The 14776-nt window shown below is 47.7% G+C and overlaps 1 protein-coding gene across 2 annotated transcripts in view; it reads right to left on the bottom strand.

Annotated features, from left to right (window-relative positions):
• nectin1b (nectin cell adhesion molecule 1b) overlaps nt 1-14776 on the bottom strand; it is a 336983-nt gene that overhangs the window by 51128 nt on the left and 271079 nt on the right. For both annotated transcript variants that reach the window (XM_055660571.1, XM_055660572.1), the window contains exon 6: nt 3553-3700. In XM_055660571.1, the coding sequence (XP_055516546.1) occupies nt 3553-3700 (148 nt within the window). The remainder of the gene's footprint in view (nt 1-3552; nt 3701-14776) is intronic.

Genomic DNA, 14776 nt, shown 5'->3' with positions numbered 1-14776 from the left:
AATCATTAATAGATTTTAAGAGATATAAGAACAGAGGCAAGGAAAGAAAGATAGCATCTGAAAGAGATGGATCTATAATGACAGGGAACTTGACAGGATGATAGATAGGATAGATAAATGGATATTAACAGATAGGAAGTGAGAACTCATTAACTTTGTAAACACTGAGCCTTTGGGAGTCGTGACAGTTTTCATGCAGATATCAGGACCAAAGTAGTCCTTGGTCCTTTGGGGCAGAGCCAGGAGCAGCATGGACTCTGTGCAGAAGGGGGGTCCGAGTTTGGTGGGCTCTGCGTACAGCCAGCAACCAGACGGTATCTTGAAGGGCTCTGAAACATAGAAATAGGTGCAGGAGTAGGCCATTCGCAACCAGCCCGGTGATCTGGCTGATCAGCCAACTCAGTATCCCGTACCTGCCTCATACCCTCTGACCCTTGGCCCTAAATCCCTCTTAAATATAGTTTGAACTGTTACCCTCTGTGGCAGAGAGTTAGAGATACAGCTCGTGTGAAAAAAGGCCCCTCGGTTTTAAACCCCCCTTATCCTTAAGCTGCCCCTTGCCGACCCCCAACGAACAATCTTCCTGCATCTAGCCTGTCCAACCCCTTAAATTTTGTAAGTTTCTATAAGATCCCCTCTCAATCTCCTAAATTCTAGAGAGTACAAGTAGGTTACCTTCGACCCACCATTTGCACCAAGCCAATTACACCCACATGCAATTTTTTACACATTTGCACCAAGCCAATTAACTACATACCTGCAATCTTTGGAATGGGGAGGAAACTGAAGATCTCGGAGAAAACCCACGCAGGTCACGGGGAGAACATACAAACTCCGTACAGGCAGCGCCCGTAGTCGGGATCGAACACGGGTCTCCGGCGCTGCATTTGCTGTAAGGCAGCAACTCTACCGCTGCAGAATGGACTTCAGCTGGGCTGCTGAGAAAATGAACCAACCACTCCCTTCCCTTCCCTGGGGTACAAACTCTGACAACTCTTCTCAATTATGCCCCTCATTGTTTTATAAATCCCTCAGCCTCATAAGTTCCAGGGAAGAAAAGGCCTAGACCTAGAGCAGTCTCTCCTTGTAAATCAACCCTCCCAGAGCTGGGAACCTCTTGATCGTTTTTTTTTTCTCTCCACTTTAATGCTTCCAGTTTAATGACATCCCTTCTACCACCAGTGTACCTGAACTGTGCACGGCACTCCAAGCTTGGCCACACCAACGCTTTGTACAATGGTAGGAAGATTTCTCAACTCCTGCATTCACTGCACCACAAGTGTGTCAAAAACCTTCTTCACCACCAAAAAGTTGTACTGGCTGAATTAGGCCATTCGGCCCAACAAGTCTATTCCGCCATTCAATCATGGCTGATCTATCTTTCCCTCTCAAACCCATTCTCCTGCCTTCTCCCCATAACCCCTGACAGCCGCACTAATACAAGAATCTATCTGTCTCTGCCTTAAAAAACACATCCATTGACTTAACCTCCACAGATGTCAATGAATTCTACAGATTCACCGCACATAGAAACATAGAAAATAGGTGCATGAGGAGGCTCCTGCACCTATTTTCTATATTTCTATGTGCGGTGAATCATGGCTGATCACTAGAAGACACTAAAGAAATTCCTCCTCATCTCCTTTCTAAAGGTATGTCCTTTCATTCTGAGGCTATGGCACTAATCCCACTAGTGCCACTTTCAAGGAAGGAGGGACCTGCACTCCTAGATCTCTCTGTTCGACAACGGCAAGAGCGGAACTCGCTATCAAAATATAGAGGGGACGGGGACACAATTTTTTGTCGGCAGAGCTCGCATGCGCACACACACACACACACACATGTGCGAGGCTTCGGAGGCTCAATCCAGCGCTAAATGCAGCTCAACTCTGCCTGTCTCGCTGGGTTAACCTACAGCCCTGCCTAGACTGACGGGATACCAGCGCTGCTTCTCCGCGCTGGCCATATTTCCCGCAAGTCCAGGCAGGTTCACCTGGCGGGACAGGCAGAGTTGAGCTGGGTTTAGCGCTGCTTCTCCGCGCTGGCTGTGGGCCTGGGGGTACAGCTCGCGTCTGACTCCCGACCTCTCTTGGCCACCCGTGGCGGGGCACTCGGGTGGGGACGGGACAGGACGGGACAGCGCCGGAGACCCGGCCGGGATCGAACCTGGCTGTGGATGAGGCGCAGGTCTGTGCCACGTCTCCCTCCTCCAATCACCGCACTCTATCCTCAGTCCCACCCCCCCCCACTCCTCCCTCCTCCAATCATCGCGCTGAATCATCATGTCCCGCCCCCATTGCCTGCTGACTGACGTCTCTTCGTCCAATCGGAGCCCTCGATCAGCAGTCCCGCCCCCACTGTCTCGCGGAAGGCGGAGATTTTAAAATCCGGATCACAACAACTTAGGGGGGGGGGGGGGAACGTGTCCCCTCTGCCCCCCCCCCCCTGGACAACGGAGGACCAAAGCCCTGCCATTCACTGCACAAACAAAACACAAATTGCTGGAGGAGCTCAGCGGGCCAGGCAACATCTGGGGAGGGGAAGGACGCACGACGTTTCGGGTCAGGACCCTTCTTGTAAGTCCTGCCCCGGACTGTCTTACCAAAATTCAGCACAGAGCATTAATCAGAAATAAACATCACTGCTCACTTCTCAGTACAACCAACGGCCCAGTTGATCCAAGATTCCATTGTAATCGCTGTCCATTTTACCACCAATTATATCGCCATCATCTACTGATTCACTGTGCCACCTATGTTTACATCCACATCATTAATATAAATAACAAACCACAGCGGAGCCAGCACTGGTCCCTGCGCACAACACATTAAGGGCCTGTCCTGCCATGTCGCGGGGATGACGTCTGTTTGGTGGTGAGTAGCTGCCCAAAGAGTCGTGCCTGTCTCTGGTCGCTGCTGGGTTTTCAACATGGTTAACATTTTCGGCGACCTGCTGCGGCTATGACAGGTGCCGGCAAGTCGCCGAAAAAATCGTGTAAGTGGGACAGGGCCTTCACATGCCCCAGGTCCAGAAACCAACATTCCTGCATCATCCTCAGTCTCCCACTTTAGACATGGGCCTCGATCCGAAACGTCGCCTATCCGTGTTCTCCTGAGATGAGCTCCTCCAGCACTTCGGCCCGAAACGTTGCCTATTTCCTTCGCTCCATAGATGCTGCTGCACCCGCTGAGTTACTCCAGCACTTCTGTGGACCTTCGATTTTACAGCATCTGCAGTTCCTTCTTAAACACAAATGCTGGAGTAACTCAGCAGGTCAGGCAGCATCTCTGGAGAAAACGGATGGGTGACATTTCGGGTCGGGATCCTTCTTCAGACTTAGTACTCAGCTGTATTTAGCCAGTTCTTGGTCGATGCTGAGTCAATAGTTGACGTGAATTTGGCTAATATTCTGTATGCGGTCACAACAACAGATTCTCACTGTACCTCTGTACACAATAAATTGAACTGAACAACAGCGTACAGTGTGCGGTACTTGGTCAGACGATGGTGGGCTCTGGTCAAGTGCTTGACCGCTGCCCAGCCAGTACTCACAGGTCATTATCCGTGTCCGCCCGATTCTTCTGCTGCCGCCGGTAGATGAAGAAAATGGTCACTATGGCGCTGATGATGATCACCGCGGCAATAATTCCACCCAGGATTCCTATCACACTTCCAGGCGCTCCCCGGGGCAGTGGCTTATCTGCAAACAGAAAGCAAATGTGCATTTATTTAATTGCTTGACTCCGAGAAGAACAACTAGAGATTGTGCCCTCGTACATCCAGGAGGCAAGAGGAACAGAAGACAGTGTCTATGGGTGATCTGATGTCGGAGGGACAGCATCGGTCCATTGGACTGAATGGCCTCTGGGCTGTAGATTTAATGCATTTCGTTGTCTCTGTACTGTACACTGACAATGACAATTAAAATTGAATCTGAATCTGAATCTGAATCTGTAGATTTGAGCTGAACCTATGTTTAAGTTGGAACTGCAGATGCTGGAAAAGTCGAAGGTAGACAAAAATGTTGGAGAAACTCAGTGGGTGAGGCTCCATAGATGCTGCCTCACCCGGTGAGTTTCTCCAGCATTTTTGTCTGCCTATGTGCTGAATCTATGTATTGCCACTTTGTGAAGCATTCACTTCCCTGAATATCCATTGAATGGTCTGGAGCAGTCTTTGAGTGTAACGCTTTTTTAAAGCCCTGTCTCACCACAGTACGAGTTCATTCCAAGAGCTCTCCCGAGTTTAAAAAAATACCAAACTCGTGGTAAGCACGGAGAATGAACGTAGCGGGTACATCGGAGCTCGGGGACGTCTCTTAGCGCTAACGGCAGGTACTCGGGAAGACTCGCTAACGGCAGGTAAGCACGGGAAGACTTGTGAAGATTTTTCAACATGATGAAGAATGTCCACGAGAGCCCCGAGTACCGACGAGTGGCCATTACCGTAAATCTCCGAGTTCGAATCAGCGCAAACGCGGGAGAACTCTCGGAATGAACACGTACCGTGGGACAGGGGTTTTACTTACCTCCTTTCATATCTCCTCCTCATCTCAAGCTGTTAACTCCATGAGAGAACTTCAGGCGCAATGGTCTATCACCCAAGGACACAAAGTGCTGGAGTAACTCGGCAGCTCAGGCAGCATCTCCGTGTCTGGACACCCCCTCCCCCACCTCCAATAATCAGTCTGAAGAAAGGTCCCGACCCGTTACGTCACATATCCATGTTCTCCAGAGCTGCTGCCTGACCTGCGGAGTTACTCCAGCACTTTGTGTAACATCTACTGTTCCTTGTTTTTGCATTGTCTATCACTACCTTGTCAAAGGCCATTATTAAAGCTCATTGCATCTTGGCTCACTCCGTAAGTATGTGCACAAACATGTACACGCACACATGCATGTACACGCACACATGTACATGCACACATACATGTACACACACACATGTACATGCACACACATACATGTACACGCACACATGTACATGCTCACATACATGTACACACACATGTACACGCACACATACATGTACATGCACATACATGTACACACACATACACGTACACACACAAACATGCACACACACATACATTTACATGCACACCTACATGTACACACACATACATGTACACACACATACATGTACACACATACATGTACACACACACACATGTACACACACACATACATGTACATAAACATGTCCATACATACACACATATATGTACACTTCTATTGAAGCTTCTGTCCACTACTACAGGAACCTGTACTGAAAGCAAGGTGTGGTGCATAGTTCAGGACGAGAGCTCTCCACACTGCTGCTGTTACACACCTTGGTGCCGATCCCTGTTCTCTCTGATTTCACATACCAGCACTATCCTACACACACTAGGGACAAATTACGATTTCACCGAAGCCAATTAACCTACAAACCTGTACGTCTTTGGAGTGTGGGAGGAAACTGGAGATCAGGGTGAAAGCCCAGGGAGAGCGTGCAAACGCCGTACAGACAGCACCGACCGGTAGTCAGGATCGAACCCGGGTCTCTGGTGCTGTGAGGCAGCAACTCTACCGCTGCGCCACCGTGCCGCACTGTAAGCTCAGTAGACTATTTCTGTACCATTGCTAATCGGGGCTGGCATGGCGATACTGGACTGCTTATAAGGAGAGGATTTCAGTGTGCGTTTGCACGAGGAGATTAAGAGCCATGGAAGCGTTGATTTAAGCTCCACAGTTCAGCTGCATTCTGAGTCGTTCATGTTGTTAATTATTCTTGTCCATAACTTAAACCTTTGCACAATCTCTCTTAACTTTCAGTTTAAGTGCTTCTTCAACAAATCCACCAATTGCTTATTTTTTTTATTACTGCGTTTACCGAGGCTCATCAGCTTTCTCATTAAATTATGTTGGGCTCCCAATACACCAATTAAGAAAGAACTCAGTCTCTTTTCAACACTGGGGTCATTTGCAGCACAGAAATGAGACAATGCCTTGCCATACTCCCTCCCAACCTGGGATCGGGAATCAGATGCCGCAGTTGAGGTCATTTTTGTGCACATTTGCTTTTCTCACATTTTTGAAAACAGCCAACAATGGACCATTGTGGGCTCTACCTTTCCATAATAATAATAATAATAATAATAATTTTATTTATAGAGCACTTTAAAAACAAACATAGCTGCAACAAAGTGCTGTACATCACTAATCATTGACAAAAAAGTTAATACACACCAAAAAATAACAATCAAAAGAAATAGTAGGAAAAGACATGTAAAATAAAGAAACATCAAAAACACCAAAAACAGAAGCAAAGCCTCAGGCATGGTCAAAAGCCAGGGAGTACAAATGTGTTTTAACACTGGATTTGAAGATGGACAGTGAGGGGGCCTGTCTGATGTGCAACGGCAGGGTGTTCCAGAGTGCCGGAGCAGCAACAGAGAAGGCTCTATCCCCTCTGAGCCTCCGATTAGACCTCGGTACCTCCAGGAGCAGCTGACCAGCTGACCTGAGGGACCGGGCAGGAGCGTATGGGTGGAGCAGCTCAGAGAGGCGAGCCCATTCAGAGATTTAAAACAAATAACAGTATCTTAAAATGAACTTGAAAGTGCACCGGGAACCAGTGTAGGGAGGCCAGAATTGGCGATATGTGCTCCCTCTTTCGAGTCCCTGTTAAAAGGCGAGCAGCAGCATTCTGAACCAACTGGAGACGAGCCAGTGAAGAACGAGCAACTCCAAAATAGAGCGCGTTACAGTAATCCAGCCTAGATGTAATAAAGGCATGGATTACTGTCTCAAAATGCCATGGTCATCGGTGCCGGCTCTGATTTGTTCTGGACCCTTTCAAACCTCTTGTGTCTCTCTCTGTCTCCCTTGACTCTCAGTCTGAAGAAGGGTCTCGACCCGAAACATCACCCATTCCTAATCTCCAGAGATGCTGCCTGTCCCGCTGAGTTACTCCAGCACTTTGTGTCTATCTTTGATGTGGACCAGCATCTGCAGTTCCTCCCGACACTCCCTTTCCTTCTATTGCCATATATTTTTTAAAAGTGAGATTATCTTTGGTCCTACCTAATTTTGAGAAGAATTCTGCCCATTTCTAAGGTGTTATATCTCAAAATGGGCAAAATGGGCAGAAAATGGTCAAATGGTCCAATAATGACCAAAGGAGGGCAGCACGGTGGCGCAGCGGTAGAGTTGCTGCCTCACAGCGCCGGAGACCCGGGTTCAATCCTGACTACGGGCGCTGTCTGTACGGAGTTTGTACGTTCTCCCCGTGACCTGCGTGGGTTTTCTCCGAGATCTTCGAGAGCATTCAAGTGTTTACATGAGATGTGTACATGTGACATTTCACATACGTGTGTAAGTATGTGTACATGTTTGTGTTGGCAGTGTATTTATATATGAGTGTATGTACATCCATTTGTACATGCATTTGCATGTGCATATGTTCATAAGTCGTAGGAAAAGAATTAGGACAATAGACAATAGGTGCAGGAGGAGGCCATTCGGCCCTTCGAGCCAGCACCGTCATTCAATGTGATCATGGCTGATCATCCCCAATCAGTACCCCGTTCCTGCCTTCTCCCCATATCCCCTGACTCCGCCATTTTTAAGAGCCCTATCCAGCTCTCTCATGAAAGCATCCAGAGAACCCGCCTCCACTGCCCTCTGAGGCAGAGAATTCCACAGACATTCAACCACCCCACCAGTAAATCATGTCTAATTTATCTTCCCCTCAACAACATTGTCCTGCCTTCTCCCCATTACCCCTGGCACTCGTACTAATCACGAATCTATCAATCTCTGCCTTAAAGATGTCCATTGACTTGGACTCCACAGCCTTCTGTGGCAATGAATTCCACAAATTCACCACCCTCTGACTAAAGAAATGACTCCTCATCTCCTTCCTAAAGGAACGTCCTTTTATTTTGAGGCTGTGCCCTCTGGTCCTGGACGCTGCCACTAGTGGAAGCATCCTCTCCATGTACATGTTTTATTGTGTAGCTTTGTTTGTGTGCACAAGTATGTGCCAGTTTTCCCTTGTGTACATTTCCACAGTGTGCATCAGTGTTCAAGTTTGGAATAAGGGTGATCTCTGGGAAGTACAGTACACTGACACGATGTCTTACCATGTGTGACTGCCCGCCCACCCCCTGTTTAGTTTAGTTTAGTTAGAAACATAGAAATTTAGGTGCAGGAGTAGGTCATTCGGCCCTTCGAGCCTGCACCGCCATTCAATATGATCATGGCTGATCATCCAACTCAGTATCCCGTACCTGCCTTCTCTCCATACCCTCTGATCCCCTTAGCCACAAGGGCCACATCTAACTCCCTCTTAAATATAGCCAATGAACTGGCCTCGACTACCCTCTGTGGCAAAGAGTTCCAGAGATTCACCACTCTCTGTGTGAAAAAAGTTCTTCTCATCTCGGTTTTAAAGGATTTCCCCCTTATCCTTAAGCTGTGACCCCTTGTCCTGGACTTCCCCAACATCGGGAACAATCTTCCTGCATCTAGCCTGTCCAACCTCTTAAGTTTAGAGGTACAGCAGAGAAACAGGCCCTTCGGTCCACCGGGTCCATACCGACCAGCGACCCCCACACCTTAACACTGCCCTACACACGCTGGGGGCAATTTACAATGACACCAAACCAATTAACCTACCAACCTGGAGTGTGGGAGGAAACTGAAGATCTCAGCGAAAACCCACGCAGGTCACGGAGAGAACGTGGTCAGGATCGATCCTGGGTCTCTGGCGCTGTGAGGCAGCAACTCTACCGCTGCGCCACCGTGCTGGCCCTTATGTACCTGTCACAGTGTGGGCCATGAGAGAGGTGAGGACGTTCGGAAGTTGCATCACCAACTCCAAGAACTCGATTTCTCGGGTCAGTGAAACAAACCAAGGGCATGGTTTTAATAGCCACACAGCTGAGCTCTTTTTAAATTGGAACGAGTCAGAGACAGGGTGGTCAGCGTCTGGATGAAACTTATTTCTTTTGTAAAGACCATTAAGGTGCTGTAATCTAATTCAATTAATGTCAGGCTGTGGCTAGTGTCGAGTCTAACACGTAACGCGTAATTGAATCGGTTAAACTCAGCAGTGACCAGGTGGAGTCTTGATACTCCCGACACTGACCCTGTGATCTGAGCGGCACTGTTCCCTGTGGTGAAGGTCCACACAATGTACAGCCCAGAGTCCATGGCGCCACTAGTCAATGTCCACACTGTTCTCCTCCAATGACCTCCATCACAACACACACGTGCGCAAGGTGGCTTACAGCGGTAGAGTTGCTGCCTTACACTGCTTGCAGCTCCACACACCCGGGTTTGATCCCGACCACTTGGAGCAAATAGCAAACAACATTCACTTTCTGATGAGTTAATGGTTGCAAAAAGAAAACATCATATGTTTTTCACAGTAGGGGAAAAAAAATGCTGGAAATGGGAGTTCTAAAAGATGGCGTTGTGCTTTAAAGAATGCATCCATTAGATACCATTACCAACAGGGGTTTATGAGGTGATGTTTTACATTTGTTGAAATATATATATTTACAGCAACGGGACATGAAACATGAGTTGCATTCTCAGACAATTACATTACATCTGAATAGTGCATGTCAGTGCTGAGATCTCCCCAGTATGACAACCTCTTTCAACTAAGTTAACTTTGAAAAAGGATAGACACAAAAAGCCAGAGTAACTCAGTTGGTCAGGCAGCAGCTGTGGAGAAAAGGAATAGGTGACGTTTCGGGTCAAGACCCTTCTTCAGACCAAAGATCCTATAGCGGAGCAAGATAGACCACTCCTGCTAAATGCAATGGGCTGACGTGTAGTACGCAACGGAGCGGAACGTGGGCCTTTTTTTCATCCATTTCAGTAACCCGACCCGACCCGACCCGACCCGACCCGCAGTGTAATCAACGTTGCAGGGGAACAGTTTGTGTTAATAAATTATAATTCTGAAAATGAGGAGATTTTTACCAAATAACTTTTATTTTTACGAGGATGTTTCCGTAACCGGCTTCCGTCTCCGCACTAGTATCTTTGCTCCGCTACGGGATCTTTGGTGCGGAGACGGAAGCCGGTTACGGAAATGGGGCCGAAAATTACCCGTGAATCTGCCCATGACCGTACTATGTATTTTTCGTCGAGTGGACCATCTTGCTCCGCTAGAGGGTCTTTGGTTCTGACTGATGCCAGGGGAGTGGGCAGTACAGAGATAAAATGTAGTCGGAGACAGTAAGACTGTCGGGAGAACTGGGACGGGGAGGGAGGGGATGGAGAGAGAGGGAGAGCAAGGGTTACTTGAAGTTAGAGAGGTCAGTGTTCATACCGCTGGGGTGTAAGCGACCCTGTTTGTAATCCAGACCCACACCGCAGTCGGCCACTGAGGGGCTGTCTTGCTTTGACGGTGACATTAAAACGAGGCTCCACCTACCAGTTCTGTTGTTCGAGATCAAAAGACCTCATTGCCTTGACATGCGACACCCTCTTGACCATCAACTAACTAATTATCCATCTACCACAGGACTGTTGCATGTAAATTGCCACCCATGTAGGCAGCTAAAAGCTCCAGCCCCTGCACTTGAAACTGTTTCATTCTCTGTGAAATGCCATGGGATGCGTTCAGGTTTAGCAGAATTCTTCCTTTCCATTCATGCTGTTGAACTCCCACAGAACCATGTTTACAAATCCAGAGCCACACACCTGATTAAAGGTCGCCAATCGCACTTAAAAAGCCATTAGTTAAATTGTTATTGCGATGCAAACATTTGTCCCACACACACACACTGTCACCGAGACAAAGCAAGCAGCAGGCAGATAGAAGAATTACAAGATGTGGTTGTTATGGCAACTGCAGAAGTTGTGGAACATAAAGGAACTTTTTTCCCCCCATCTCAGGAATAGTTTGCACAATCGCTGCTGACACTGCCGATCTCACACACACGTCCCACTAATGTGTTACCTGTCCACGTTTGTGTACAGTCAGCTCTAACGTGGATTTTAGAAGGGATGGGCCATGTTTCGTGTCGAGACCCTTTCTTCGTTCTGAAGAAGGGTCTTGACCCAAAACATCACCCATTCCTTGTCTCTAGAGCTGCTGCCTGTCCCGCTGAGTTACTCCAGCTTTTTGTGCCTATCTACAGAGAAAATAATGGATATTTTTAAGGCGGAGATTGGCTGATTCTTGATTAGAAACCGGTGTCCATGGAGAAGGGGTTGAGGGGGAAATAGATAGATCAGCCATGATTGAATGGACTAGACTCAATGGGCCGAATGGCCCTAATTCTGCTCCTAGAAGTTATGAATAGACAAGACACTAAGAGGGGGAAAGATGAAGGAAAAAATCGCTCGGACATGCCCTGAGATTTACATTATGTTTTTGCCTGAGTATAAATATCTGCAGGTTTGTGTCTGGGACTCTCACCATGGAGCCTCGACCAGCTCTAGTTTGCTATTGAGCCTCGGTCTGTATAACTTTGTATTCTAATAAGCCGGAATCAAGCAGTTAAACGTTGCTGTGTGCGGAAGGCAGAACCTGCCCTCTGAGAGTGGGTTCGGGTGAAGCCAAGCGATGCTGTCCTATTTATAGAGGAGCCATGTTGTGCACAGTGCTGTCGCATCAGCGATTATCAGAGCTGGAGTGCTCGGGGGCAAGGATCACTGAGTCCCTGCCGCTATATTACTCACACTTGGGCTCTGATGCCCTTCACATTTATCCTTGAAGAACGTGCAAGAGTGACCCACAAAATGCTGCCGGTGTGAATCTCCAGCAGCCAGGCACACTTCACTTCAACTCTGAGACCATCTTCACAAACACACACATCCTGTTAATTCTTCCAGTTTTAAGACAAGGCTTGTAGATTCTGTGCCCCGTCAGACTGCTACTCAAACAACACATGTTAGGATTAAACTCTGATTTGAGGGCCTGTCCCACTTGCATGCGTTTGGCGCGACCATACGTGGTCGCTTGAGGTGTACGGGCACCGTATGGCCGCGCGGGGCCGGTCTAACGTAGAAGAGCGGAGTTGTGCGGGGCTGGTCCCGAGATCGCGCGGGGCTCCGAAAATCTGACAGCGTCCGAAATCTTCGCACGCCAACGGCCTGTCGGCACGCAGGCGCATTGCAGTCGTACGCAGCGTCTAGACGGCGTACGCCTAGCGCGTGGTGTTGCGCGATGACGTCACCGCCCGGCGTGGTGTTGTGTGATGACATCACCGCCCAACACCGTGCGATGCCCAAATTCAGTTGCCCCGCCTCCTGCCCAGCTGATTGGTAAGTATGACGCAAATGACATCACGCGCGTACTTAGCATGAACTTAGCGCAAACTCCGCTTCCGTTTGGTCGTGCTAAACGCATACAATCACATGCAAGTGGGACAGCATGCCCCTTTAATCCTCAGGCAGTCCACAGTAGATCTTCCCCTCTCTCTGTGAAATCGTCAACGTTTTTGCCTGCAGTTGTTATCTCCAACCAACAATAACGAGCTGTGACACTGGTATTTTGGTCGTGCCAGAATTAAAAATAGCAACTGCAAATATCACAGCTCTAATTCAGTCCCATAACCTTTCTCACCCAGGTGACAAAACATTCCAACTTTTTTAAGCTCTGACAGTTTGCTGGTTTATTTTTGTGGCCTTCGTTAAGCAGGGAGCTGTTATGGAACTGAAGCTCTGCGCTTGAAACAACAGCTTCCATCTACATTGCAACTTTTAACAAGTTAAATGTCCCAAGGCACATCTCAGCACGCAACATCATCAAATGAAAACTGACGCAGGCTGCATTTGCTTAACGTTAGTCCGAAACAGTCAACTCCTTCTCATTTCCCTTTTACAACAATTCTTTATAAATTTGGGAACCTCTGTTAAATATTTCATCAACCTCCTCTGCACTGAATAATAGGATCGTGCATTCTTTTTCACACAGACAGCTATGAATTTGTGGAATTCTCTGCCTAAGAAGGCAGTGGAGACCGATTCACTGGATGCATTAAAAAAAGAGTTAGATAGGGCTCTTAAGGCTAGCGGAAACAAGGGATATGAGGAGAAGGCAGGAACGGGCTATTGATTGTGGATGATCAGCCATGATCATATTGATTGGCGGTGCTAGCTCGAAGGGCCGAATGGCCTACTCCTGCACCTATTGTCCGTATCTGTATCTGTATAAGCTCATTAGGTTCTAGGAGCAGAAGTAGGCCATTCGGTTCATCGAGTCTACTCCGCCATTCAATCATGCCTGTTCTATCTTTCCCTCTCAACCCCATTCCCCTGCCTTCTCCCAGTAACCCCAGACACCCGTACTAATCGAGAATCTGTCAATCTCCGGGTGACTTGGTCTCCACAGCCTTCAGTGGCCTCTGGTCTCCCCACAGTGCAGATCAGCTTAGTTTTCCACATTGACCTTTCTCAGAGACTGAGCACCAGGTCTGGCTTTTACGATGGCGAAAAAAGTTATGGAATTATGCAAGAGATCAGTTGAACGAGGCCACAAGAAGAGTAAAGTCTGATTAAAGATAGAGTGTGTGTGTGAGATTGTGTTTGTGTTCCACTCTCTCCCGAGATCTCCATCACTTTGTCACCCACTCGCTTTGAATTCATATTTCTCTCCAGTGTCCCACTTAGGCGGCTCTTTAGGCGTCTGCCAGGGACTCGTTTTAATGGAATTCACCTGGCGACAACCTACGACAGAAAAAATTGTCGCCACTGTTGCCGAAAAATATTCAACATGTTGAAAATTTTGCTGCAGTCGGCTGTAGTCGCCCAGAAAATCGCCCAAGTGGGACAGGTCATTAACGTGTCTATCCCCATGTCCTTTTCCTTCTGAATGCTTCACTTTCCAACTGTTTCTTCCCATTCCATGTATCCCTCTCGTTCCCTTTGTTTCTCTCTCCGCCTTTCTGTTGGAATCAAAGATCCTATAGCGGAGCAAGATAGACCACTCCTTCTAAATGCAATGGGCTGATGTGTAGTACGCAACGGAGCGGAACGTGGGCCTTTTTTTCATCCATTTCCGTAACCCGACACGACCCGACCCGCAGTGTAATCAACGTTGTGTTAATAAATTCTAATTCTGAAAATGTGGAGAAGACTTTTACCAAAGAACTTTTAATTTTTACGAGGATGTTTCCGTAACCGACTTCCGTCTCCGCACTAGTATCTTTGCTCCGCTACGGGATCTTTGGTGCGAAGACGGAAGCCGGTTACGGAAATGGGGCCGAAAATTACCCGTGAATCTGCCCATGACCGTCCAAAGTCTTTTTCGTCAAAGTGGACCATCTTGCTCGCTATAGGATCTGTGGTTGGAATGACTTAAATCTCCGCCTCACTTTCTCTCTCTCTCGCTCTCTCTGTGTTTCTCGACCTCTGGGAATATTTATATTACAGCTCACACCTGAGACAATCCACTCCTCCCTGTTGGAAGCTCTGTTACAAATCCAGCTCTTTTGGTCGACTTGCGGGAATGTGTTGCAGCTATAAATAACAAGACCTTGCCGTGGAATTGAGTGAAATAACATTACATAGGTTGCACCCGACTGTAATATAATCAAAGATGCAACACACATGTATAATTGAAGACAATCTTTTCATAAATGAAGATGTTTCCTTGCCTCTGCCGTTGGACTGTCTTATTCATCTCAATTTACAAACAATCTGTCCTTACAGCTCTCTACAGATTGGGCTTTGCTGCCTCCAAACAGCTGCTGAGGAGACCAGGTTCTTCTCTCCTGTTTACTTAACAAATTTTCACTGATCCTTTCAATGCAGGTTCATAGATC

Source organism: Leucoraja erinacea, chromosome 32, assembly GCF_028641065.1.
Source record: "Leucoraja erinacea ecotype New England chromosome 32, Leri_hhj_1, whole genome shotgun sequence".
Lineage (NCBI taxonomy): Eukaryota > Metazoa > Chordata > Chondrichthyes > Rajiformes > Rajidae > Leucoraja > Leucoraja erinaceus.
This window is presented reverse-complemented; position numbering and strand designations above follow the sequence as displayed.